The sequence below is a fragment of the Oncorhynchus tshawytscha genome, linkage group LG15 (genome assembly GCF_018296145.1).
Source record: "Oncorhynchus tshawytscha isolate Ot180627B linkage group LG15, Otsh_v2.0, whole genome shotgun sequence".
NCBI lineage: Eukaryota > Metazoa > Chordata > Actinopteri > Salmoniformes > Salmonidae > Oncorhynchus > Oncorhynchus tshawytscha.
Window position 1 is genome coordinate 11,126,290 of NC_056443.1, and position 25,695 is coordinate 11,151,984.

General features: G+C 43.2%; 1 protein-coding gene across 4 annotated transcripts in view; it reads left to right on the top strand.

Annotated features, from left to right (window-relative positions):
• LOC112214398 (cadherin-related family member 5-like) overlaps positions 1-25,695 on the top strand; it is a 26,133-nt gene extending 438 nt beyond the window's left edge. For 2 of the 4 annotated variants that reach the window (XM_024373090.2, XM_024373089.2), the window contains exons 2-16: positions 3,970-4,076; positions 4,353-4,564; positions 4,709-4,765; positions 4,908-5,000; positions 5,097-5,183; positions 9,111-9,221; positions 11,020-11,193; positions 11,426-11,516; positions 11,723-11,829; positions 12,018-12,218; positions 12,348-12,479; positions 13,895-13,973; positions 15,516-15,706; positions 16,954-16,974; positions 20,893-22,770. In XM_024373090.2, the coding sequence (XP_024228858.1) occupies positions 4,010-4,076; positions 4,353-4,564; positions 4,709-4,765; positions 4,908-5,000; positions 5,097-5,183; positions 9,111-9,221; positions 11,020-11,193; positions 11,426-11,516; positions 11,723-11,829; positions 12,018-12,218; positions 12,348-12,479; positions 13,895-13,973; positions 15,516-15,706; positions 16,954-16,974; positions 20,893-21,546 (2,277 nt within the window). In that variant the 5' untranslated portion in view covers positions 3,970-4,009 and the 3' untranslated portion in view covers positions 21,547-22,770. Of the gene's footprint in view, positions 1-3,969; positions 4,077-4,352; positions 4,565-4,708; positions 4,766-4,907; positions 5,001-5,096; positions 5,184-9,110; positions 9,222-11,019; positions 11,194-11,425; positions 11,517-11,722; positions 11,830-12,017; positions 12,219-12,347; positions 12,480-13,894; positions 13,974-15,515; positions 15,707-16,953; positions 16,975-20,892; positions 22,771-23,875 lie in introns of those variants that run through there. The other 2 variants (XM_024373091.2, XM_024373092.2) reach the window with 2 other exon arrangements.

The following is a 25,695-nucleotide window of genomic DNA, read 5'->3' on the forward strand; positions in this document are numbered from 1 at the left end:
GAAAATATGTGCATGTGTGTGTATGAGTGTATGTAAGAATGTGGGTGATGCCTCCTGACATATTTTCACATCATTGCGACATCACATCACCTTGAGTCACATGTGCATTAAAGGTCTCCGACCTCCATTGCCGTCTATCTAATTGGTGATAATTGCAAACAATAACCGTTAGTCTAGGGAACATAATATTCCAACTGAATTAACATCTGGTGTGTGTGACCAAAAATATCATCATGGATTAACCTTCTGTTATGCTATGACTATTCCTGGGTATTCATTTGTGGATGTCTATCATCAATGTATTACGAATTACAATTCGTACAATATGTTACGAAAATGCAACGTTACCAATTCCAATTTGCTGTGGCTAATGTTAGCTAGGTGGCTAACGTTAGGTAGGAGGTTGACGTTAGCTAGGCTAGGGCTTAGGGTTAGGGGTTAAGGATAGGGTTAGGGATAGGGTTAAGGATAGAGTTAAAGATAGGTTAAATGGTTAAGTTTAGGGAATGTTCGAAGCTGGCCCTAATGGCTCAGTAATTGCTGTGTTCAGTAATCAAAAGCACTTTGATGAGTTTAGTTAATTGTGGTGGGTGCAGGGCATGAAAGGAGTTCAGATAGCTTTTCAGAAAGAAACAAACTGGGCAACGCAGGTCTATTCAGCTAGAGCTCAATTTCCAGCAACAGACAAAGGCAGACTGGGTGAGGCCGCTGTCAACACAGTGCACAGAGGTACTTAAAATAACTACCGTTGTGCTTTAATATATTGCCGCCCTTTCACGATTCACTATTGCTTTTAAAATATGTTGAAATTTAGAAGAAAAAAAATTAATTGAAATTGATATTTTTCACACTGAAGTCAGGACTTAATCAATCAGATTTCAAATTAATTTGGTTGGGGGCAGGTGATTCTCGTTTTCCTGGTAATTTCTCAACTGCGGTAAGTTGCCTACATTGTGAAAACAGCCAATCAACCAGTTTTGAAAGGAGAAAACAGAACATTCTGCTCCATTGCACTTCATTGTAAAGTGCAAGGGAACCAATATATAAGTGTGCAACTGTATGTAAATGCAAGTTTGATGAAAGCTCCTCTACAACTTCTGCATCCCTCCGTTAAAACTACCTATTAATTGTATTATTATAGTGAAGCAGATTGACACAGACACAAACGGGTGACATAAGCACAAAAGGGGGAAACACACACTTACGTCTACATCTGCCAGGGGCAGGTGTGTCAAGTCGGGCTGGATAGGATATAGAATAATATTCCATATGTAATCCCCTGTTATCTGCCCGCGTGACAGAGACTGACTTCCTGTTGCGAAGGTATTTCAATCAGATTAAAGACGGTATTAATCCAGAGACAGACTGACTCCACTCCTAATAACCAGTAGACACACACAGCATTATCCACAGCCTTACCAGCTGCGTTATCAGTCTCTACTCTTTTTAATAGATGTTCTATTGTGCAATACAAAAAAAGAACTGTTCCAAGAAATGTATCATTTCATTTTCATATACATGCCACATTAAATTAGTGAATTTATTTGTTTTTTGGGGTGAGGGTCATGAACCCAATCAATATTATAAATGGATTGTGGAGAGCATTAACACCTGCTCTTTCCATGACATAGACTGACCAGGTGAATCCAGGTGAAAGCTATTATCCCGTATTGATGTCACTTGCTAAATCCACTTCAATCAATGTAGATGAAGTGGAGGAGACGGGTTAAAGAAGGATTTTTATGCCTTGAGACACCTGAGACATGGATTGTGTATGTGTGCCTTTCAGAGGTTGAATGGGAAAGACAAAAGATTTAAGCGCCTTTGAACAGGGTATAGTAGTAGGTGCCAGGCGCACCGGTTTGGGTCAAGAATTGCAACGCTGTTGGGTTTTTCACGCTCAACAGTTTCCCGTGTGGATCAAGAATGGTCCACCACCCATAGGACATCCAGCCAACTTAACAACTCTGGGAAGCAACTCAATATTAGGAAGGTGTTCTTAATGTGTTGTCCAACATATCCACAGTGCCAGCGTTATTCCAATTTGGCACATTGAGACAATTCTATTTTATCCGCATCAAATCAGTGGTTATAATCTTAATTGCCACGTCTGTAAAAGTAATCACATTCATCATAAGGTACTACTTGTACTGAACCACACTATTGTATTGAAGACCAAGTAATCATGGTGACTTCCATGAAATTTCAACTGAAAAAGTGAGACAAAAAAACTGTACATTCTGTATTTCTGTTACTAAGCAAGCATAGTATCACTGAGCATGCATGATCTCATGTAAAGGAAACTTTGGGCATCCCATCGTGATGTACCTGTACGTCACCTCATGATTCTCTTGCGCTGTTAGGTCAAAGAGGTCAGACGAGACCTTCCAAACACACGACTCAGACACATAGCCTAATTCTCACACTGAACATTATAACTACACTGAGCAGCGTGTTCATTTTTACACTCAAGCCACAGGTGGCATCTAAACACACTGTCATTTAAACAATAAATAGCAAACAGTAAAATATATTAGAGTAAGATTCTATGACAGTTGGCCTCCCGAGTGGCGCAGTGCTCTAAGGCACTGCATCGCAGTGCTAGAGGCATCACTAGAGACCCGGGTTTGATCCCGGGCCGTATCACACCCGGCCGTGATCGGGAGTCCCATAGGTCGGAGCACAATTGGCCCAGCATCATCCGGGTTAGACGAGGGTTTGGCTGGGGGGACTTTACTTGACTGATCGCGCTCTAGCGACTACCTGTGGCCGGCCGGGTGCCTGCAGGTTGACCTCGGTCGTCAGTTGAACAATGTTTCCACCGACACATTGGTGCGGCTGGCTTCCGGGTTCAGCGGGTGGGTGTTAAGGAGCCCGGTTTGGCGGGTCATGTTTCTGAGGATGCATGACTCGACCGTCACCTCCCGAGCCCTCAGTGGAGTTGCAGCGATGAGACGAGATCGAAATTGTGGAGAAAAAATAATCATTGATGCTATGACAGTAAAGTTTTGAGAGCAGTAAAGGTGTGTGATCAATCCAGGTTCTGACTGCTGAGAGCAGGAAGGAGGGTGACTGACACTCAGTGGACACTCATAGGCAGAGCAATCTGATAAATGGACCTAGCAACAAATGACTAGCCTGGGTGCCAGTCTGTTTCTGCTCTCATGTCAACTCCCTATGGAAATGTCATGGCAAACATGTTTAGCATGACATGGAGGGGAATAGCTAAATAGACTGGTACACAGGCTAACAATTGACTAGCACTGGCCCCAGGCTAATCAAACTGCAGTCATTTAATGTGATCAACAACATAAAACAAAACAAACATGAAAGGATTACTTAGTCATAATGAATTACGGTAAATAACACAAGTTGCCTTGTTTTGGCCTAAAAAACGTCAGAGAAAGGAAAATATTGAGGATTTAAAAGTTGATTATACGAGGAGCCAAAAAAAGCTTTCAGGCACTGAGAACACTAAATAGACAATGAGGTGGGGTTTAACAAGAGAGGCCGCAGTGAAAGTCATGTTACCCGGGCTGCTTACCGTAACTGCCTTGGCAGAAGGCTGTTAGGAGTGACTCAAGAGGGACTAAATAGTTTTAGCAGTGGTTCTCAAATCAGGGGTACTAGGCCTATCCACAGGTGGTACTTGAGAAGACTCATAAGACCCTAGACCTACTGGTCAAATGCACGGGGGGCGACTTCAGGGGTATAGTATTAGAAGGAGGACTAGCAGTGAATGCCAGGATGTAAACAAAGGGGAAACGGTTGTCAACTAGTGCTGGACTGACTGTACTTCATATTGGAAAACAAACCATCTTAATCACTAATGTTTTTTTGGGATCCTGGTTACATAAATGCTGTCAATAATAATTTGCATATAATACAGAATTTAACATCTGGTCTCTGCTGGATTAAGTTATAAAAATGTAACACCGCTATTTTGCTGCTGGTTTCTGTGGGTTCCAGGTGTGGCTGAGAGACTGGAGGCTCAGGAGGCTAGAGGAAGATGTTGACCCCATGGGGGCTGTTCCTCTGCCAGCTGGTAATAAACACGTCCTACCATGTCATCAAAGGTAGGCCAGATTTCAATCAAACTCTCACTGTGGGGATTAGCGGTCTTGCTTCTCAAGTTGCCTCAACATGAAACTGCAAATACTGTGTGACCACTGGTATCATGTTATGGTTTTAGTAATTAACCACTTAAACCAAAACTACAATGCCACCTGGCCTAATAAAGAGAACAACGCTACTTATGGTTGAACCGCTAATAAACAATAAGTCATTGACTTTTCATTTAAGTAATTTAATTGAGAGCCATTGACCCCAAATCTGTGTCTGTTGATTGACAGCCAGCCTCTGCCTGGGTGGGTCGGACATCTTTGCAACGGTGAGCGAGAACAGCCCTGTAGGAGAGTTCATAGCGAACCTCAGCATCATCGGGGACCCTACAGGAGTCAATAGCATCCGCTTGTGCCTCACCGGAGAGAACGCCAATTGGTTCTACCTTGAAGGGAGAACCATCAGGCTAAACTCATCCGTTTTAAGAGTCCTGGATCGAGAGGTAATAAGACATCACGCTGTTGCTGTCCTTCTGTTTTAATTCTTATACCAGAAAACCAGTTATCTGTTTTGATTGAATAGGACACATTAATATCTTTGACAGTTCATACTTAACAAGTCTAATTAATAGCTTTTTCTCTCCAAGCGCCAGGGATCTGTATTGATGGCAGCATTAACATGTTATGAAGATGACATAATACAGGTAAGGCATCTCAATTACTCCATTATCTCAACTAGGCCTACAGCATGTTATTCCCAACCTTTACATTTAGAATGTGAACCGACTCAAAAAGGAGAGGAAATACCTACACTGAATTTCTGAAAATACTGTTTTCTTTCTCTAGAGTGAATACAGGGTCATAGTTGAGATCCTGAATGAAAACGACAACAAACCAAAGTTCTTTGAGAAGACTATACAACCACGTTACATAAGTGAGGTAAAGATACATCTCTAGATCACACTTTGATAATATAGATAAATCTTGTGTTTCAGATGCATAATGACAGGTCTTCTGTATTTCATCAATCCTCAGCTCACTGCAGTCAACTCTGTAGTCTTCACCGTCAAGGCCATCGATGCTGATGGAGACACCATCACCTACATCATCGACAGAGCCTTGGTATGAAAAATGGCACTGACAGATAGGGCTGCCGTGCTTCTAGCTCTTAAGAAACTTTGCAGTATTTTGTTTTTTTTATGTGTTATTTCGTATATTATTAGCCCCCCCTCCAAAAAATGGTGTTACTACATACAGCCGGGAATAACTTTTGGATATCAGAGCGGCAGTAACTCACCAGCATTATGTTAGAGGACTTCTAAATTCCTATATGTTTTGTAGCCAAAACCAAATTCACACTCTATCTATTTCATAATAAGTTGTAAATGTATTATTTGCATGAAATAGCGAGAGACCAGTCTTAAAAACAAGTCCAGCATTTATTCTTGATGAGTACTCACCCAAAATACAAAGAACATTACATTTTAAAGAGAAGATCAAAATGACGTCATCAGTTCGCACACTTTCTCCGATCCACACAATAGCGCAGTGTCTTCAGGTCTGGAGATTGTCTCCTACTCCCCTCATAAAGCAAACATTCCAATCTGTCTAAAAGATATACTCTTCTCCACTAATGGAACATCAAAGAACATTCTTAGCTGTCTAAAGAGATATACCCTCCTTCTCCCTTAAATCCGCAAGGTACAGACAATTAATTCGTTTTAACTACATTTTCAGTCCTAGTTTAACTAAAAACCCATACATTTCATACCACAACATAATAGTATTAAAATAAATGGTTCTAATTAAAATGTATACATAATTAATCATTTCAACTATAATTTCCTCCAATACATTACGACTAGGAATATGACTTTCCCGACTCGGATCCTTTGTTCGTACCCCCAGGACAATTGAACTGATTCCAGAGGCTGATCCAAAACACCGCCGGTGGAGGAAAGGTACTCGGAGTGGACTTCTAGTCCGACTCAGGAGGCCTGCACTCCGAGTATATTACTCGCTAATGTTCAGTCTCTGGATAATAAAGTTGATGAGCTCAGGGCGAGGATTTCCTTCCAGAGAGACATCAAGGACTGTAACATACTCTGTTTCACGGAAACATCGGGATATACTGTCTGAGTCCATACAGCCAGTTGGGTTCTCAGTTCATCGCGTAGACAGGAATACATATTCTTTCCGGGAAGAAGAAGGTCGGGGGTGTATGTTTCATGATTAACTACTCATGGTGTAATTGAGCTAACATACAGAAACTCAAGTCCTTTTGTTCACCCGACTTAGAATGCCTCACAATCAAATGCCGACCGTATTACCCCGCAAGAGAATCCTCTTCGGTTATAGTCACAGCCGTGTATATTCCCCCTCAAGCCGACACCACGACAGCCCTCAAAGAACTTCACTGGACTTTATGCAAACTGGAAACCACATATCCTGAGGCCACATTTACGGCAAATCCCTACGGCAAATCTGATCATGACTCCATTTTGCTCCTTCCTTCCTATATGCAGAAACTCAAACAGGAAGTACCCGTGCTAAGGACTATTCAATGCTGGTCTGACCAATCGAAATCCAAGCTTCAAGATTATTTTGATCACACGGACTGGGATATGTTCTGGGTAGCCTCCGAGTTTATCAGGAAGTGTATAGGAGTGTATGGGAGACTATTAAATCCTACATTAACCAGAAACCGTGGATAGATGGCAGCATTCGCGCAAATATGAAAGTGCGAACCATCGCATTTAACCATGGCAAGGTGACTGGGAATATGGCTGAATATAAACAGTGTAGTTATCTCCTCCATAAAGCAATCAAACAGGCAAAACGTCAGTATAGAGACAAAGTAGAGTCGCAATTCAATGGCTCAGACACAAGACGTATGTGGCAGGGTCTACAGACAATCACAGACTACAAAGGGAAAACCAGCCCCGTTGTGGATACGGACGTCTTGCTTCCGGACAAGCTAAACATCTTCTTCACCCGCTTTGATGTGAGTAAGACATTTAAGCGTGTTAACCTTCGCATGGCTGCCGTGCCCAGACGGCATCCCTAGCCAGGTCCTCAGAGCATGCACAGACCAGCTGGCTGGAGTGTTTACGGATATATTCAATCTCTCCCTATCCCAGTCTGCTGTTCCCCATGCTCCAAAATGTCAACCATTGTTCCTGTACCCAAGAAAGCAAAGGTAACTGAACTAAATGACTATCGCCCCGTAGTACTCACTTCTGTCATCATGAAGTGTTTGCGAGACTAGTCAAGGATCATATCACCTCTACCTTACCTGGCACCCTAGAACCACTTCAATTTGCATACCACCCCAATAGATCCACAGACGATGCAATCACCATCACACTGCACACTGCCCTTTCCCATCTGGACAAGAGGAATACCTATGTAAGAATGCTGTTCATTGACTATACTGTAGCTCAGCATTCAACACCATAGTACCCTCCAAGCTCATCATTAAGCTCGAGGCCCTGGGTCTGAACCCCGCCCTCTGAAATTGGGTCCTGGACTTCCTGACGGGCCAGCCCCTGGTGATGAAGGTAGGAAACAACACCTCCACTTCGCTGATCCTCAACACTGGGGCCCACAAGGGTGCATTCTGAGCCCACTCCTGTACTTCCTGTTCACCCATGACTGCGTGGTCACGCACGCCTCCAACTCAATCATCAAGTTTGCAGATGACACAACAGAAGTAGGACTGATTACCAACAATAACGAGACAACCTACAGGGAGGAGGTGAGGGCCCTGGGAGTGTGGTGCCAGGAAAATAACCTCTCACCCAACATCATCAAAACAAAGGAGCTGATCGTGAACTTCAGGAAACAGCAGAGGGAGCACCCCCCTATCCACATCAACAGGACCTCTGCGTACAGATCACTGACAAACTGAAATGGTCCACCCACACAGACAGTGTGGTGAAGAAGGCCCAACAGCGCCACTTCAACCTCAAGAGGCTGAAGAAATTTGACTTGGCACCTAAAACCCTCACAAACTTTTACAGATGCACAATTGAGAGCATCCTGTTGGGCTGTATCACCACTTGGTACGGCAACTGCACCGACCGCAACCACGGGGCACTCCAAAAGGTGGGCAGTCTGCCCAACGCATCACCGGGGGCAAACTACCTGCCCTCCAGGACACCTACAGCACCCGATGTCACAAGAAGGCCAACAACACCATCAAGGACAACAAACACCCGAGTCACTGCCTGTTCACCCCGCTATCATCCAAAAGGTGAGGTCAGTAAAGGTGCATCCAAGCTGGGTTCGAGAGACTGAAAAACAGCTTCTATCGCAAGGCCATCAGACTGTTAAATAGCCATAACTAGCACATTAGAGGCTGCTGCCCTATATACATAGACTTGAAATTACTGGCCACTTTAATAATGGAACACTAGTCACTTTAAGAATGTTTACATATTTTCATTACTCATCTCATATGTATATACTGTATTCTATCCTATTGTACTGTAACTTAGTCTATGCCGCTCTGACATTGCTCGACCAAGTATTTATATATTCTTACTTCCATTCCTTTACTTTAGATTTGTGTGTATTGTTGTGAAATTGTTAGATATTACTTGTTAGATATTACTGCACTGTTGGAGCTAGAAACACAAGCATTTCGCTACACCAGCAATAACATCTGCTAAACACGTGTATGGGACAAATACAATTTGATTTGATTTGACAGTACCATGAGCTTGCACTTACAAAGAATCATTATGGGACCGTGTGTGACAGAATTTAGAGAGTATGAAGAGTTAATTGACAGCAGTCAAACTGTATTTTTACCAATAAAACTCCTCACTCTCTAGTAGGCACTTCACCACAGTGTTGAATCCTGTTGTCATGTTCCTGTTAATTTCAAACAACAACCCAATATATCCACAACCCAACATCTACTCAAATGAAATCTATTTTAAATGCTCCTGTACTTCCTAACCTTGCTGATTACACCTCTGTGTCAATCGCTCGGTAGACCATCTGTGCACTAAATTAATGAGAATTCATTTCCTCTCATCCCAGCCTGATGCCAGCTATTTCAGGATAGACCTACCCAACAGTGGTAAAGTGATCCTGGACAAGCCATTGGACTATGAGACCAAAACCCAGCTGCAGCTAGTCATCTACGCTGTGGTAAGACCTGCTACTTATCAGACCTGGGTTCGAATAGTATGTGTTTTCTTTCAAATACTTTGAGCGTCTGATTGAGCCTGTCTGAGGTACCAGACGGACGGGGTTGCACTTCTTGGACTATAAGTGAGCTCATTGAGTCAGACATGCTCAATCAAGCACAGCTGAAAATGTTTAAAGAAAACAAATACCATTTGAACCCATTTCTGCTACTAATCCCCTTTTTCATTAATCAACAAGAACACATTGAGGTCAGAGGCCAATAATTCTGAAAGCCAGAGGCTATAACTGTGTACTCCCTGCCTAGTCATATAATTGAAAATGATAATCTGAAAATATGTAATCTATTACTATGCCACTGCCTGACTAGACGTGTATTATAATCTACTCAACTATTTATGAGTAAAGCCATCCTCAAATACTTTGTGGAGAGCAACCGATCATAAATAGTTACAATGCAAAGCACATTTCATCTTGCAGGCAGCATCATTCTCTAACCTTAAATCGCAAATGCTGTGGAAGGACATGGCTGGGCTGAATACTCTCCCGACCATGTCTTTGTCTTCTCTTACAGAAAAACACATGGATTTCATGTGACCACGTGGTTTTGTGTGATCTCATGTGATCAAATGTAATTTCATGTGAAGTTAATGTAATAACATGCGACAACATAAAACCACGTGACAACATGTGAGCACATGGGAGAACATTATCTCATGTGAAACAAATGTGGAATAAATGTGACAACATGGGGATGAAACATTTCTACATGCAATACCATGACACTACACATTTAGTGACTGTATTTCCTTGACTGTATTTTCAACAAGGTTGGGATTTAATTTTAACTCCAAAGTGTAGCAATACAGTCGAAATCGGTTACTGACACAGACATTGTGGCATAGCAGGAAGATCGGAATGCTGTAAACCAAGAGGTTGTGAGTTAAAATCCCAGGTAAGACATGTTGAATAATAACGACTGTATAAATAAACATACACAATGTAGTATTGTTTGTTAAAGTGTGTCAAATATGTAAGTTGAAAACACCATGTTAAAAGTGCTGTGTGTATCACGACTCTGGATGTGGCCCAGATGCAGAAACAGGAGGCGGATAGTTAGATTCTCAGAATATTTATTATAACAAAGGGGCAGGCAAAGGGCACGTCGAGGACAGGCAGAGGATCGTAATCCAAGTCAGAGTCAATCAGGGACAGAACGGCAGGCAGGCTCAGGGTCAGGACAGACAGAAAGGTCAGCACCGGGTAGAATAGAAAACAAAAACTTGAGAACAGGAGAAACATGCTGGTAAGACCTGACAAGACGAACTGGCAACAGACAAATAGAAAACGCAGGTATAAATACACAGGGGATAATGAGTCAAATATAGGAGACACCTGGTGGGGGGGTGGAGATAAGCACAAGACAGGTGAACAGATCAGGGTGACAGAGGGTGTATCATAATGAGTCATTATTGTTCGCAGGGCATCACCTGTGAAATCTCATGTGAACATTTGAATCCACATGTGAAAGGTTATGTGATCACGTGAAAATTCACATGAGAAACTTCATGTGAAATGTCATCACATGTGAAGTGTTCCAAAAACACATGGTTTCACGTGATTTCACATGTGCAAAACATGTAAAGATGTGAAATGTGAAATTGTGATTTTCCACATGTGAAATCAATGTGGTTTTTCAGTAAGGGTTTGCTCTCAGTCTTGCTAGGTGGAAGAGTTTTCTATTATATTGGGTATCATTACTGAAGCTTAAGTAAAAAATAATAATAAATATCTACTCCAGGAAACCAACACCAAGGAGTGGTACAACACTTCCGCCTCTCTGACTGTGCACGTGAAGGACGGGGACGACCAGTACCCTCAGTTCCTACCGTGCACACCCATCTCCCAGGACAACAAACACACGGTTGTCTGCACCAATCCCCTCTACACAGTCAACATCACAGAAAAGGACCAGGTCATGACTGCTGCTTAGTTCTTTCATTGTAGAATTTGAATTATATGGATGTGCATACTGCAGACACTATTGATTCTTTTGTTTTAAATGAACCCTTAATATATTAACCAGGAAAGACACTTGAAGTTAGAAATCTCTTTTACGAGGGCAACCTAGCAGGAGTCAAGATCTAACAATTGATTGATTGAACAATCCATGTGGATTCTAAGATGCAGTAATTCTCTGGTTTCAGGACATGTTACTGAATTTCTCTCCTGGTCCAATTCATGCCGAAGATGGAGACAGAAGCCTTGATACGCCTTTGCTCTACTCCATTCTCTCAGGTGTGGGCCTACCTAATAGTGTCTGCTTAATCCATAGTCGCCAATAGGCATTTTCAAGGCCTATTGAGAGGCCAGTAGACTGCTCTGACGTTTATTTTTTGAAAGGATTGCATTGAAGCCTGACACTTGACAGAAGTGAACTCATGTGGTCATTCTGTGTGACATCCCGGTGGCCTGTGTATTTACCTGTAACACATGTGCCTCAGGTGCTGACAAAAACAGGTTTCAGATTGACAACCAAACAGCAGAGATCACATTGACTAGACGGGTGGAAAACAGACACCTGACACCTACATTCCGACTACGCATCATGGTAAGAAAATATTGAATGAAACAACGATAAAAGCACTAGTATCAGTAGCGTTCCTAATCAAAAAGCCACAAATAAGACAATAAGCGCCGTACTAAGAGCCTTTTAAAATCTAATTTGGCAACCAAATAGATCTGAAATGGGATCTTCCTGGACTGTTTGACATTGAAAACACAATCAATCATGTACAGGCATCTCAGCTGAATGACCCAAAGAAGTACAGTGTGGCGACAGCGCTGGTCCGGGTGCTAGCAGAGAACCGGTTCCCTCCCCTCTTCAACAGAACCACGTACAAGGGCTTCATCGTCGAGAACTCCAGTCCTGCCACACTAGTCTCCACCTATGGGAACGAGGTGCTTCTCATCCAAGTCATAGACCAGGACTTCGTAGATGTAAGCAGTGGGACAATGTGTGTGTCTGACTACATTTAGTTAGTTTCAAGGGATAATAAACAAAAGTATTTTCATCCCATCTTGGTTCCTGGTGTATCATCTCTCGGTTTAACTTCCCTCCATTTACAGGGGGTGAATCCAAAAATGCATTACTCTCTCCCGCCCACATCAGCCACAACTGCACTGTACCACATCACCCAGGAAGGGGTTATCATCGCTAAGACCGACCGCCTACGACCCTTCGAGAGGCACTTCCTCGAGGTACGATCATAGTCAGACAAATATATACTGAACAAAAATATAAAATATAAAACGCAACATGCAATTACAGTTACAGTTGATGAAATCAGTCAATTGAAATAAATTAATTTGGCCCTAATCTATTTATTTCACATGACTGGGAATACAGCTATTCATCTGTTGGTCACAGATACCTTAAAAAACAGTAGGGGCGTGGATCAGAAAACCAGTCAGTATCTGGTGTGACCACCATCTGCCTCATGCAGTGCGACACAACTCCTTCACATACAGTTGATCAGGCTGTTGATTGGGGCCTGTGGAATGTTGTCCCACTTCCTCTTCAATGGCTCTGCAAAGTTGCTGGATATTGGCAGGAACTGGAATTCGCTGTCGTACACACTTCAATTCAGAGCATTCCAAACTTGCTCAATGGGTGACATGTCTGGTTAGTATACAGGCCACGGAAGAACTGGGACATTTTCAGCTTCCAGGAATTGTGTACAGATTCTTGCGACATGGGGCCGTGCATTACCATGCTGAAACATAAGGTGATGGCGGTGGCACGACTATGAGCTTCAAGTTCTCGTCACATTATCTCTTTGCATTCAAATTGCCATCAATAAAATGCAATCGTGTTCGTTGTCCATAGCATATGCCTGCCCATTGCATAACCCCACTGCCACCATGGGGCACTCTGTTCACAATGTTGACATCAGCAAACCGCTCACCCCCACGACGCCATACACGTGGTCTGCAGTTGTGAGGCCGGTTGGATGCACTGCTAAATTCTCTAAAACGACGTTGAAGGCGGTTTATAGTTGAGAAATAAACATTCAATTCTCTGGCATCAGCTCTGGTGGATATTCCTGCAGTCAGCATGCCAATTGCACACTCCCTCAAAACTTGAGACATCTGTGGCATTGTGTTGTGTGACAAAACTGCACATTTTAGAGTGGCCTTTTATTGTCCCCAGCACAATGTGCACCTGTGTAATGGTCATGCTGTTTAATCATCTTCTTGATGATCCAGACCTGTCAGGTGGATGGGTTATCTTGGCAAGGAAAAATGCTTACTTAAGAGGGATAAACACATTTGTGCACAACATTTGAGAGAAATAAGCTTTTTGTGCATTTGGAACATTTCTGGGATATTCTTTTTCAGCACATGAAACATGGGCCCAACACTTTACATGTTGCGTTTATATATTTTTTCTGTGTAAAAACCTGGATTTGTTAAACAGGGACAGTTGGTTTTACTAGTCGTCCCTGGCTAACTGTATAGCTAGGTTAGGCCAATAAGTGGCCCAGTAGTAATACAACTGTAGGTAACACACACATTGAAATTAGCTTAATTTAACATTAGGGTTACAAATACACATAGAAGCCTTTTTTGTCTCTAATCTACAGCTCTCTGTAATATCATTATTTATCCTATAGGTGGTCGCTATGGATGAGGAATCAGGTGAGGTTGCTAAAGCCTCAGTCGACATAGAGCTGCTACAAAGAGGCCAGCCAGGTAAGTACTGAGCATGACTGACACGTCAAAGGAGAAGGGGCGGGTGAGGATACAGGAACCCCACATACAGACCACACCCACACACACAGTATCAGCTCTTTGATAGGTAGGGAAAGTCACAATGACAGTAGTGTGCACACACAACATATGGAGCTGATCAACACTGGTTAATACCACTAGGGCTCTCTGAATGTCAATAAAGAACAATACAATTTTCTTACAGTGTAGCCTGTAGATGCAGGAAAGACATCAATTGAACTCGAAACAATGGAAATGCCATGGCAACTATACTCACGCATCCCCCATGGGGGGGAAAGATTCAGAATCTCTTCATTGGCCCCCATCAAAAGCAGTCTACAGTTAGGCTATGGTATTTCCCGCTATTTTGGGATAAAAATCAGGGATAAAAAAGTGCTTGTATGGATGTCAACCCCAATACATGTTCATGTCATTGTCACCATCCAACCCCATTACACTTAAAAACAGCTTCAAGTATCACCACAGATTTCAACATGCCTAGCTATGCTACCAGCTCACACAAATGGCAGTTAACAGAAATCTTTTCTAACCCCGAAATTGACTATATCTAAATGTTATGCATCAAAAACAGCCAAACTGTTTAGTACCACATTGTGGGCCTGTTAAAACACAAAAAACACAACAGATTTTTACAAACATCCACTAAAATCAGTTTTTGGGATGTACGCTAAATGACGGCGTCCTTGTTCTTTCTCCCCACGGTCTGCATTCCAAATGACTGACACTCTTGATAAAGATGAGCAAGAACTACTGTATAAAATATATAATTGGAAAACAGAGCTACAGTATATTGTATGTTCCCCAAAAAAATGGGAAAATTATATTATTTTATACTAATACAATTGCTCAGAGAAAGAGATTTTGTTTAACAAGTAATATAATATGTATATATATTTTAAGCTAGGGGTCAAAATTATTGATACCCTGTTTTCAATGCCTTACCTTGCGAGGATAACGGCACAGAGCCTTTCTAAAATGTCCTTTATATCCTTCCTATGTGCTTATGGGATTGCCCTCCTCAATTCAAACCACAGGTTTTCAATGTGTTTTAAGTCCGGAGACTAAGATGGTCATTGCAAAATGCAAAATGTTGATTTTGTGGCCAATGAACTATTTCTTTGTGGCTTTTAATGTGTGGTTGGTCTATTCATTAAATATTTGTGACCTTGTGATCTCCCAGTTCACCCCCCTCCCCTTCAATGCACGGTCAATCATGCCACTCCAGGCAACATGAATACAATACGATGGACGTCAAGCTGCTCGAATTTCCCAGAATGTATTTTCTCCCCATTCAAAGAAGTGTAGACTGACTGACTGCTTACAAACCAGACACAGACTTTCTCTTCATCTGGGCGTCAGGCACAACGTTTGGATGAATGAATAGGACTCCGCAGGGCTATGAGCACGAGCCGGTGCAAAGTGAAGATAATGGACCAGTTGTGCGGGCAGTTGGACTTCATACTCTAAACTGTCTCTCCTATCCCTCCATCCTTTCCTCCATAGTTCCACGGACACCTTTCGGAGAAGAGCGGTTGTTCAGAGACATGGATGTGAGGATGGCTGGCGGGATCATGGGTGGGATGCTGCTACTGTTAGTGGCCATCCTGTTCCTGCTGATCCGATGGGCCAAGAGGAGACGGAGACGGGACCCGGCCAGACGAGGGGCTGTCATCCTGGGGAAGCACCCCAATGTGGTAAGGGCTGCTCCATGTACACATAACACACACTGTATCCACACACATGACTCTCACACACACACACAGGGGCAACTAAAGCACGCACACAAGTGAAAGAAATATATTGATCCAGGTGTTGAAATATTGAATGACCATTTGCTGGCCAGTTGCGACTGAATGAATGGCCAGGAATGGCAAAGACACATAAATGAGTATTACAGTCAAACACAACGAAGCAACTAAGGATAGTTGGCTTATACAACCCTAATCTGAGCTAAATGTGTCATTACCCAGGTTTTCATCCAAACATTTTATGCAAGTTTTTTTTTAAAAAGCTGTTGGTGAACTTTTCAAATTTCGACAAAACCAAATACGCTACATAAAGTGGGATCTTTTTGTGTCGTCCAATTAATTTTCAGAGAAATACCGGAGGAAACAACTTTATGGGCAAATATTGATACAATAACCATGATATTGAAGTAAACTTGGAGTCACGCGATGATATACTGTGTGGTCCTCCCACTACGACTCGGGAAGCTATGCAGTTTGTTAGACTACTGATGAAATGAATGATGATAAACTTCACAGCGTGGTGAAAGTGCACAGTGATCTTAATGCTCCTCTCCAATAAATATCAAAGGGTCTGATTCTGGTGACATGATGATCGATGCTTGACTGCCATTTGACAAGTAAAAATATCCTCACTTCTTATCTATAATAATCTCATCACGTAGACGAGCCTACCCGCACTGTATCCGAGGGCTGTTGCCTAGAACACACGTGCCAATACTATAGTAGGCACATTTGCTATTTAACACAACAGTATTTGTCAAAAAACTACATCTGATATTTATCCACAACAAGTCCATTTGGTGGAAACCACACTGGTTGGGGAAATGCACATATTTTCTATATGCAGGTTTTAGAATATTGGTATGACAATCGGTTGCCAATTGGATGGAAACCTAGCTACTGTCAAATCTAAACTAATCGACCACTCATCTAAACTACAGTGTAATACAAGGCAAAATATATAGAGACTAATATATATGAGACTAATATATATATTTTAAAACATGTCTGTAACGCCATATCAACTACCTTTATTTAACTAGGCAAGTCAGTTAAGCTCAATCTCTGAGCTGTGACTCCTAAACCAGTGGATGGCAGAACAAGTTCAAACTCAGCATATCAGACAGTCTTTCCTTCCTCACTCTCTCCCTCTATGCCCCTGATGTCTTTTTTCACTAATGCTGTTTATATAGAGCTTAAGGGGGTTCCAGATGGTGAGTTTTCATGAAAGCATTGCTTTGACGTACTCACTAGAGTGATGTTGTGGATGTGACAGTGAGGTGGTGTAATGTGTGTTAAATGTTTACATGTGATGCACTTCCATTGCATAATTATGCAAATTGAAGTATGGCACCTGTGGTTGTACTGTGACGTCGTGGTTCAGAATTGTGTTTTGTTTTCCCAAGATGCAGCAACAAGTGGGGCAGTGACATTTCCGTTGTTGTTTTGGCTCTGTACTCCAGCACTTTGGACTTCAAATGATACATCGACTGAGGTTAAAGTGCAGACTGTCAGCTTTAATTTTCCACCATTTTAGGGGACCAAAAGTATTGGGACAAATTCACTTATGTGTATTAAAGTAGTAAAAAGATAAGTGGTCCCATATTCATAGCACGCAATGATTACAGAAAGCTTGTGACTCTACAAATTTGTTGGATGCATTTGCTGCTTATATTGGTTGTAGTTCAGATTATTTTGTACCCAATAGAAATGAATGGTAAATAATGTATTGTGTCATTTTGGAGTCACTTTTATGTTTCTAAACATTTCTACATTAATGTGGATGCTACCATGATTATGTGATTATGTATCATTCTGAATGAATCATGAATAATGATAAGTGAGAAAGTTAGACGCACAAATATCATACCCCCCAAGATATTCTAATCAAAAAACAGGGGTGGTTAGCATTTTTGGTGGGTATGATATTTATGCCTCTGTACCTTTCTCACTATCAGGTGACAGGAGACAAAGGGCTGTGAGACATGGGTTTACATCTAGACACACGAAAAGTAGGAAGTATACGGAGGGTACAGGACAACAGAGGACGAACAGCAGAGGGGCTAATGACTTTGGAGCAGGGGGGGGAAAGGTCTCGGCTTCCGGGGGTGTAGCCGCGGGGCTATAGCGGCGTGCCAGCGCATCCGGCTTGACCTTCTTGGATACCGGTTGGAGCTCCGGAAGCAAAGTGGACCAGGCCTTACTGAACCCCTCCCGCAGGTCCTGGTAGTCTGTGGGGTTGGCGGAGAGGTCCAATTTCCAAGCCCCCAGGAAGATGTCCCGGGGCAGGCAGAGTTGACTTCAGGCAATGAGTGTGGCAGAACGGGCTCCAGCCCAGGATGGCACCAGCAGGCCAGTCAATCGAGGTATTGTGTCACTGGAGCCAAGAGAATCCCAATACCACGGGAACCTGCAGAGACTCAATTAGCAGGAATTGTATTGTCTCGCTGTGGTTCCCCGACACTCATAGGTTGATAGGGGTGCTCTGGTGGGTGACCCGGCCTATGGAGTGCCTGTCCAGCGCTCTAACACCCATGGAAATGGATAGGGGTTGAATGGGGATACCCAGCTTGGACACCAGGGTAACATCCATAGGACTCATATCAGCCCCCAAGTCGATGAGTATCTGGAGGGACTTGGACTGGTCGCCCCACAGCGGGGTGGCATGGAGAGGGGGGTGAGTAGGAGGAGAAGCAACATTGTCCTTAAGACCCATCAGAGTACTCATTCCTACCAATTAGCTAGGTCTCTTGAAGGGACAGGTAGACACATAATGACCGGCAGTATAGCAATTACAAACAACTCTGGGTGTTAAGTCTGTGTACGCATTCGGCTGGAGACAGCCTTGCCCTGCCGAGCTGCATCGGCCTTGGGAAGGGTCAAATCAGCAGTCTTCGGAGGCTCTTGGAGGAACTCGGGTAAGCTCGGATCCTCTCGGAGACGAAGATGCCGGGGACTTCCAGAGTTCATCGGATGCAAGGTGGGATTCTTGAGTGAGCGTTTGGGACCACAATCAGACCTCTTCTCCCTCCTACGGTCCCGTAGCCAACCATCGATCCGAATGGTTAAAGCGATGAGTGAGTCGAGATCCGTAGGAAGTTCCCAGGCTGCAAGCTCGTCCTTTACTTCCTCCGATAATCCGTGCAGGAACGCGTCGAACAGTGCTTCCGGGTTCCAGGCACCCTCCTCTGGTAGCGTGCGGAAATCCACCGCATAGTCTACCACACAGAGGAAGTCCTGCCAAAGCTGGAGTAACTTCCGGGGAGCCTCTCTCCTGGACACTGGAGCCTTGAAAACTTCTCTCACCTCCTCCACGAATAACTCCAGACTGAGGCAGATGGCAGATTGTTGCTCCCACACCGCCGGGCTCAGGCGAGTGCCTGGGAACGAAGAAGGCTGCAGCTCAAAAATGAGGGAGCACTGGGAGAGAAAGGCCCGGCAGATTCTGGAATCTCCGTCGTAGTGCTCCGGGGGAGGTAAGCAGGGTTCCAGGGAATCCAGGGTGACGGGGCTGCTACCAGCCGGGTTACTGAGGGGCATGGAGGTTACCGTTGTGGTAGGCTGCCTAGTAGGCAAAACACGGAATTGCTCCCGCAAAGTGTCCAATGCTAGGTCGTGACGTTCGGCCATGTCCTGGAACCCTTCCATCAGACCAAGAAGCAACTCCTCGTGCCTTCCAATGAGTGCTCCTTGGGAGGAGATGGCATTGCGGAGCTGGTCCAAGTCTGCTGAGTCAGTCATGGCAAGTTCGTACTATCAGGTTTCAGGTAAGACCCAAGTGCAGACTGCGTTGAAGTAACAATGTGTATTGCAACAACAGGGGCAGGCAAACAACAGGTCAAGGCAGGCAGGGGTCGATAATCCAGAGTAGTGTGGCCAAGGTACAGGACAGCAGGCAGGCTCAGAGTCAGGACAGGCAAGGGTCAAAACCAGGAGAACGAGAAAAAGAGAGACTGGGGAAAATCAGGAGCTGAGAGAAAACGCTTGTTGACAAACAAGACAAACTGGCACAGACAGACAGAAAACACGGGTATAAGTACCCAGGGGATAATTGGGAAGATGGGCGACACCTGGAGGGGGGGATGAGACAAGCACAAGAACAGATGAAACAGATCAGGGCGTGACACTCACTTATCCTTACTCATGATTCATTCAGGATAATCCGTAATCATGGTAGCACAGAGCCAAAACAATAAAAAAATGTGTCACTGTATGTAATAGTTTGCATATGTAATTATTGTGAGTTTGGTGATGTGGTAAAATACTGACTTGTGTTTTGCATTGTAGACTGAAGCCGATTTATGGTCAGTACCCAACCCCATATGTAAGCGGAATATCATAGATTCAGACATAGAATAGATCTAGTATCTATCTGTATCGATTCAGTAAGCTAATGTGTGGTGTTTTAATATTTTGACCAGATTCTCTGGAAGCTTCTTCCCAATAGCTAAACAACCGTACCTTCTGCGTATGTGCTAGTTCAGCTGGCCAGAGCTGAAACAGGCTACTCTGGCAAATGTCAATGACGTACTGTCTATCATATCGTTTGGTGTTGCAAAATAACTGCGTTAGGCTACATGTTATGTTGTCATGTAGGCTAAATGCATTTGGTTTCACACCACAATTAAGATAAGGATATTGCAAATAACATTGTTTGCGTACTGCTTATGTTTGTGCTACTGCAGTGTCCTTAGTTACAACAGACAGAGAAGGTTGTAGTTACATGTCGTCTTAAATTAGCCCACAAAATAGATATTTTGGGGGGAATGCTTGTTCAAAACGCTACAGGGTTTTTATTTCCGCTGTTCAGAAATGTGTGCGTAAAGTAACACATGAACAGAATGTGATAAGGTTGTTTGGCTCTGTGGAAGAGGCATCCTGGGAGGCGGGGTATGGGCGTGGAGGGGCGGTTTGATCTGGTCGTACAGCCAAAGCTTTTCAGAAAACACTGTCAAACGTACTGAATTGCTTGTCCATAGTTGTCCAACGTCATTTTGAAATTCTGAACAAGACCAATGAGACTTTTGCACGGACAAGGACAACGCCGCATCAGTTGGAACATAACAAGTCACAAAGCAACCATTTCAACTCAAAGCAACCCTCTAAATGCCCCTTCTTTCCGTGATCGACAGGTGAACTCGGGCCGGCCCATGATCCCCCTGATTGAGGAGGTCTGCTACCAGAACAAAGGGTTCAGCATAGACTACGATGCCTCGGGAGGTTCCGGAAGCCTCTATGGGAGACATGGGGTCTACACCAGGAAACAATCACTGATCCCACCACAACCACGCTCCCACAGCAGCCATCCAGACTGTGGCTCCAGGACCGTAACAGGCGACATGTTGCCTATACTGGTGATGCCAGAGCCCTTGGTTAAAGACCTCACTCCCACCCTCATCTCCAATGGCAGGAAAGCTGAGAGCACCATCAGCATGGGGGCTGTGACAAAAGACAAGAAGGAGAAGGAGAGGAATAAGCAGAGGGATATGGAGAAGGAGGAGGAGGGGGAATGGGAGAAGGAGTGGGAACGCGCTGTTGACACAAAAGAGAAGAAATATTCAGAGGGGGAAAGGACAGATAAGTCAAGAGATGTTGTGGGTGCTTCTAGTGGTGCTTCTAGTGAGAACGCAGATGTAAGCGAGGCCTCTGAGGACCAAACAAACACAGAAAAGCCTCAGAGTCACAGGATGAAAACACACCAAATCAAAGATCCCAAAGACGGACACAAAAGCACTTCTGAAGAGGAGTCTGAGACAGAAAACCAATATAAGAATATGCACTCATGATCTGTCTTTCAGACGATTATGACAGAGCCATGGAGGATGAAGCTGGAGCCAGGTCCCGTTGCTCCAGCATCAGGACGTCAACGGGGGAATCGCAGCGCAAGGGCTCAACGAAACAAACCGGCGACCAAGCAAACAGACGACCAAGTAACCCACAGATGCACCATTCGGAGTCACACTCTGGGCTTCAGACTCACATTGAGGAAGATGCAAAAGATGCATTTATTCAAAAATAAAACTGACATTATGGAGCCAAACGAACACTGTACACAGACAAAAATGTTTATAAATTGTTTTGTTTTCTCAGTGTTTTTTCTCTCTCCAATTCCAAATGATTATTTTGGGCCTAAAAAAGCTCAACCACTTTTCAGGTCTTGACTGAGTAAATGGACGAATGTAAATCTGAAAACAGGAACGTGTGTTTTCTGTAAAACAGTGTGGGACCAGACTTAATGTGAATGAAGTCATTCTGTATTACCTTCATTTGCAGTGTTGAAGAACTAGTATTTCAGGAATTAAAGTCATAATGTAAGTGCATGCAATGTAACTACAGTGCTAGGGAAGCTACTCTGAAAATATAGTTTACCAAGCTACCAATTACTTCACACTGGAAGAAATTAAGCGACACTAAAGCTACCCTTATGGAGAATATAGTGAACTATAAGAGCCTCCGAAAAAGTAGTTCACTCCATCCAAACTACTATACTTAGTTAAAAATTATCATATCTAAATCTGAAAGGCCATAGACTACATATTGCAAGAACAAATCACTCCGGAATCAGATGTTAACAGAATGTGTAGTGAGAATTAGGCACACAAAATGTGTTTCAACTGAGAATTAGGCAGGTCTGATGCCAAAAAAGAAAGAAAATTCTCGCCTACTTCACCTATATTTTCTTTTCTTGTTAGCAACAAAGTAGTGTGTAGTTCAAGTAGTTAGCTACACTGCTACATGGCAAAACACAACCAAGATTAGAATTTTGCTACTGCAAAATGTAATTAAATTACTTGTTGACTACATGTAGTTCACTACTCCCGAACACTGTGTAACTATAGTGTACAGTGATTATGTGGCGTCACTAGTGTTTGCTATAGAGTAAACCGAAGTTTCATACTGTAGATGTCCACACACGAAGACATTAGTGTTGTTTCAAAAACAATGATTCAACCCCACTTGAATGATGTGTTCAGCACATTGCAAATAAACACATTTTGTGATTTCAGTAACTGTTTCTAAATTGTGTTTTCTTATGAATAACTGGAAGGAATGGATGTATTCCATGTGCAGCTATGATAGAATGATATTGGGTGTACTGTATCTGTAATTATGATATTTGTATTAATGTATAATTGTAGCTAGTAATAACTAGCTAAAAACTACAACACTTGTCCTAAACATAAAGGCACACTTTCAATCACTGAGAAAAGTTAGGTTATATTAGCTTTATAGGCTTTTAATTGCCCTTGGGCTTCCTGAATCACACGTCCTGTCTGCCATGAGGCTCAGCAGCAGCCATGTTGACTTCCACGAGCCTGAACGATTGAACGAGTAGCGCTACGTGCATAAAGACTTCCCTAACAATGGCCAATAGGGAGTGGAGAATGGCCCTGACAGCCCATGAGACGTTGAGGAAACACCTGGCCATGGGCTGGAGGGTGTGGCTAAACAGTGCCCCGAACAGAGGTGTGATCACCTGTTCCCCTAGCACTACGACTAGTCCCACCATCAACACCTGTGTGCACACAGGTAAAGACAGGTGAACTAAATGCAACCAAATATAATATACTTTGAAATAACTGAATTCTAGTTATTAATCTGAATATACCCATGCACATCATTATCCCTCGGAGAGCAACTTTACCTTGATGACATACTGTGTGATGAAGCTGAGCAGCTCTATGATGAAGGCAGTAGCCAGGGTGAAGGGGAAGCTGAAGGACTGGAAGATTCTGCGCCAACAGCTGTGGATCATCTTATTCCCCCTGCAGAGACAAAATAAACTTCAGCAAGAAGGTCCATTTAAACAGTGTGTGTGGTAAGAAAGGTGTGTCACTACCTGTGCAGGTAATGGTCACAGGCATCTTCATCCTCTGGGCTCATGCTCTCTCTGTGATTGGGTGACATATGCACAGGTCTGTGAAATGAAAACAAAAATCTCAAAAACGTTATTAATAATCAATCAATAAATTGAATACTCAATGTGCACAACCAAACAATGCCTGAGTCGACATCCTTTGCAAGGGGCTGTGAGCTGCTGTGTGCTTGCTTACCTATCCTCCATGTGGTTGTTGGCTGTCCTCTCACCTGCTGCCTCTCTCTGTCTGTCCCCAGGATTTGCATGAGCCCTGTCATCCTCTCCAGGCTCCTTAGAGAGGGAGAACACTCTGGACATCAATCACACATCCACAGACTGGACTGCTTTTAATTATGATTCATTATCAGTTATTATGTCTGTATGACATGTACTGTATATACTGTAGTACTATCTCTTTAGAAGCACTGTTGCCTTTAGAGATGTTAGTACTGCAAGACATTAGACATTAGTACTGTAAGTACACCCATTGGCTCGTCTCGCTCGCTGCTGTATTGCCATCTAGTGTCTTGCCCCAGGGGGCCCTTCATAGTGTCAAGTTTTAGGAGAAGATGCTGGAGTTTGTCCTTTTTCAGAGAGAGATCTATCAGAGAAAATAAAATAATACATTAACTTTAGCTAAACGCAAACCAAACATTAACTAGGCCTTCATTTTGAAGAATAATTTTGCATCCTAGACAGTGAAAGGCCTATTTCTTAGGGTCATGCTCTGATCACTACCACATGCTGTGAAAAACATGATTCAGGTACATTAGTATCAACAAATCCACCCAGTATATTTCCACTTTGCCCTGTCAAAGACCTCTGACATTTCCCTCTGACCACTGACCTTTGACATGGCGTTCCTTCTGGGCCCTGAGATGGGAACCGGCCTGCTGTTTGAGATGGAGTAGGTACTCATGGCTGCTGGGGGGAGTGTTGGAACTGGAGGGTCCTACATCATTATCATCATCATTCCCTTTGGTGCTACAGCCCTCTATGAAAACACAAATCCTTCTACTCAAGTGATGTTTTGTCTTGCCTCAAGAACATCCTAGTTAGCGGGTTTTTGACTGAACAAGGCCCTCAGTCAAGAGATACACTTCAACGCAATCTAGTGTTTGGAATGTAAGGAGTGTCTCACCATGATCAATGGACAGGAAGTTATCATCGATGACCTCATACTTCTCTGCCCTTTGGCTTTTGCTGTGATTGGTGGAGGTGACATTTACAGGTGTGCTTGGACCTATACTTGAGAGATGTAAAAATCTGCCCTGAGACAGAGGCAATACCCAAAGATAATCACCTGCTTTTGACAGTTGTTAGCCCTAAATTAACATGACATAATCCATTCAATCCTCACACGCCTACAGTCTTTTTTGGACCTATCATTTGTTACACAAATTCAGTGCTCTCTTTTTACCAGGGTTGAGATTGTTCTCCCTAGGCTGTGATGGCGGGGTAACATTCCCTGACACCAGCCCTTTCTCCACGTACTGAGGAACATTGCTGATCACCCTCTCGGTGGAACATCTGCAAAAACATAATAAACCATAGTGTTGCGCTCATAAGCCAGTTATCCAATTAGTGGCAGAAGAAAAACAACAGATAAAAGACAAAGCAAGTTAAGCCATGGCTGTGATGTTGGGTGTTGGCTGTAATAGAAGGCTACAAACTACAAAACAAATAAACAGTTGGCTGTGATTTAGTATTCTACTGTAGTCGGCATGTGTATTGTGCCAGGAACTGCAATGCAGTTACATGGTAACAGGTACACTCAGCAAATACACTCATTTTGCATCTACACTGCCTCCACAGTTTCTTTCAAACATTCAGCAGGGGGTCTACTACCTTGAAGAATTCAAAGAGTTCTGCTCGGAGGCAGACACAAGGTCCTCTCTTCCTGTTTTGAGCCACTCCCCATGAAACGATGCCTAGATATGGGGAAAGTGTTAGAGAAAGAAATTAAAAACAGCATGCTGGTGAATTCAATGGATCACATTTAAATTATTTTACTCACCATAGTCAAAATTAGGTCAACTCTAGTACACTATGGTATCACAGACTTGCATTCACTTCA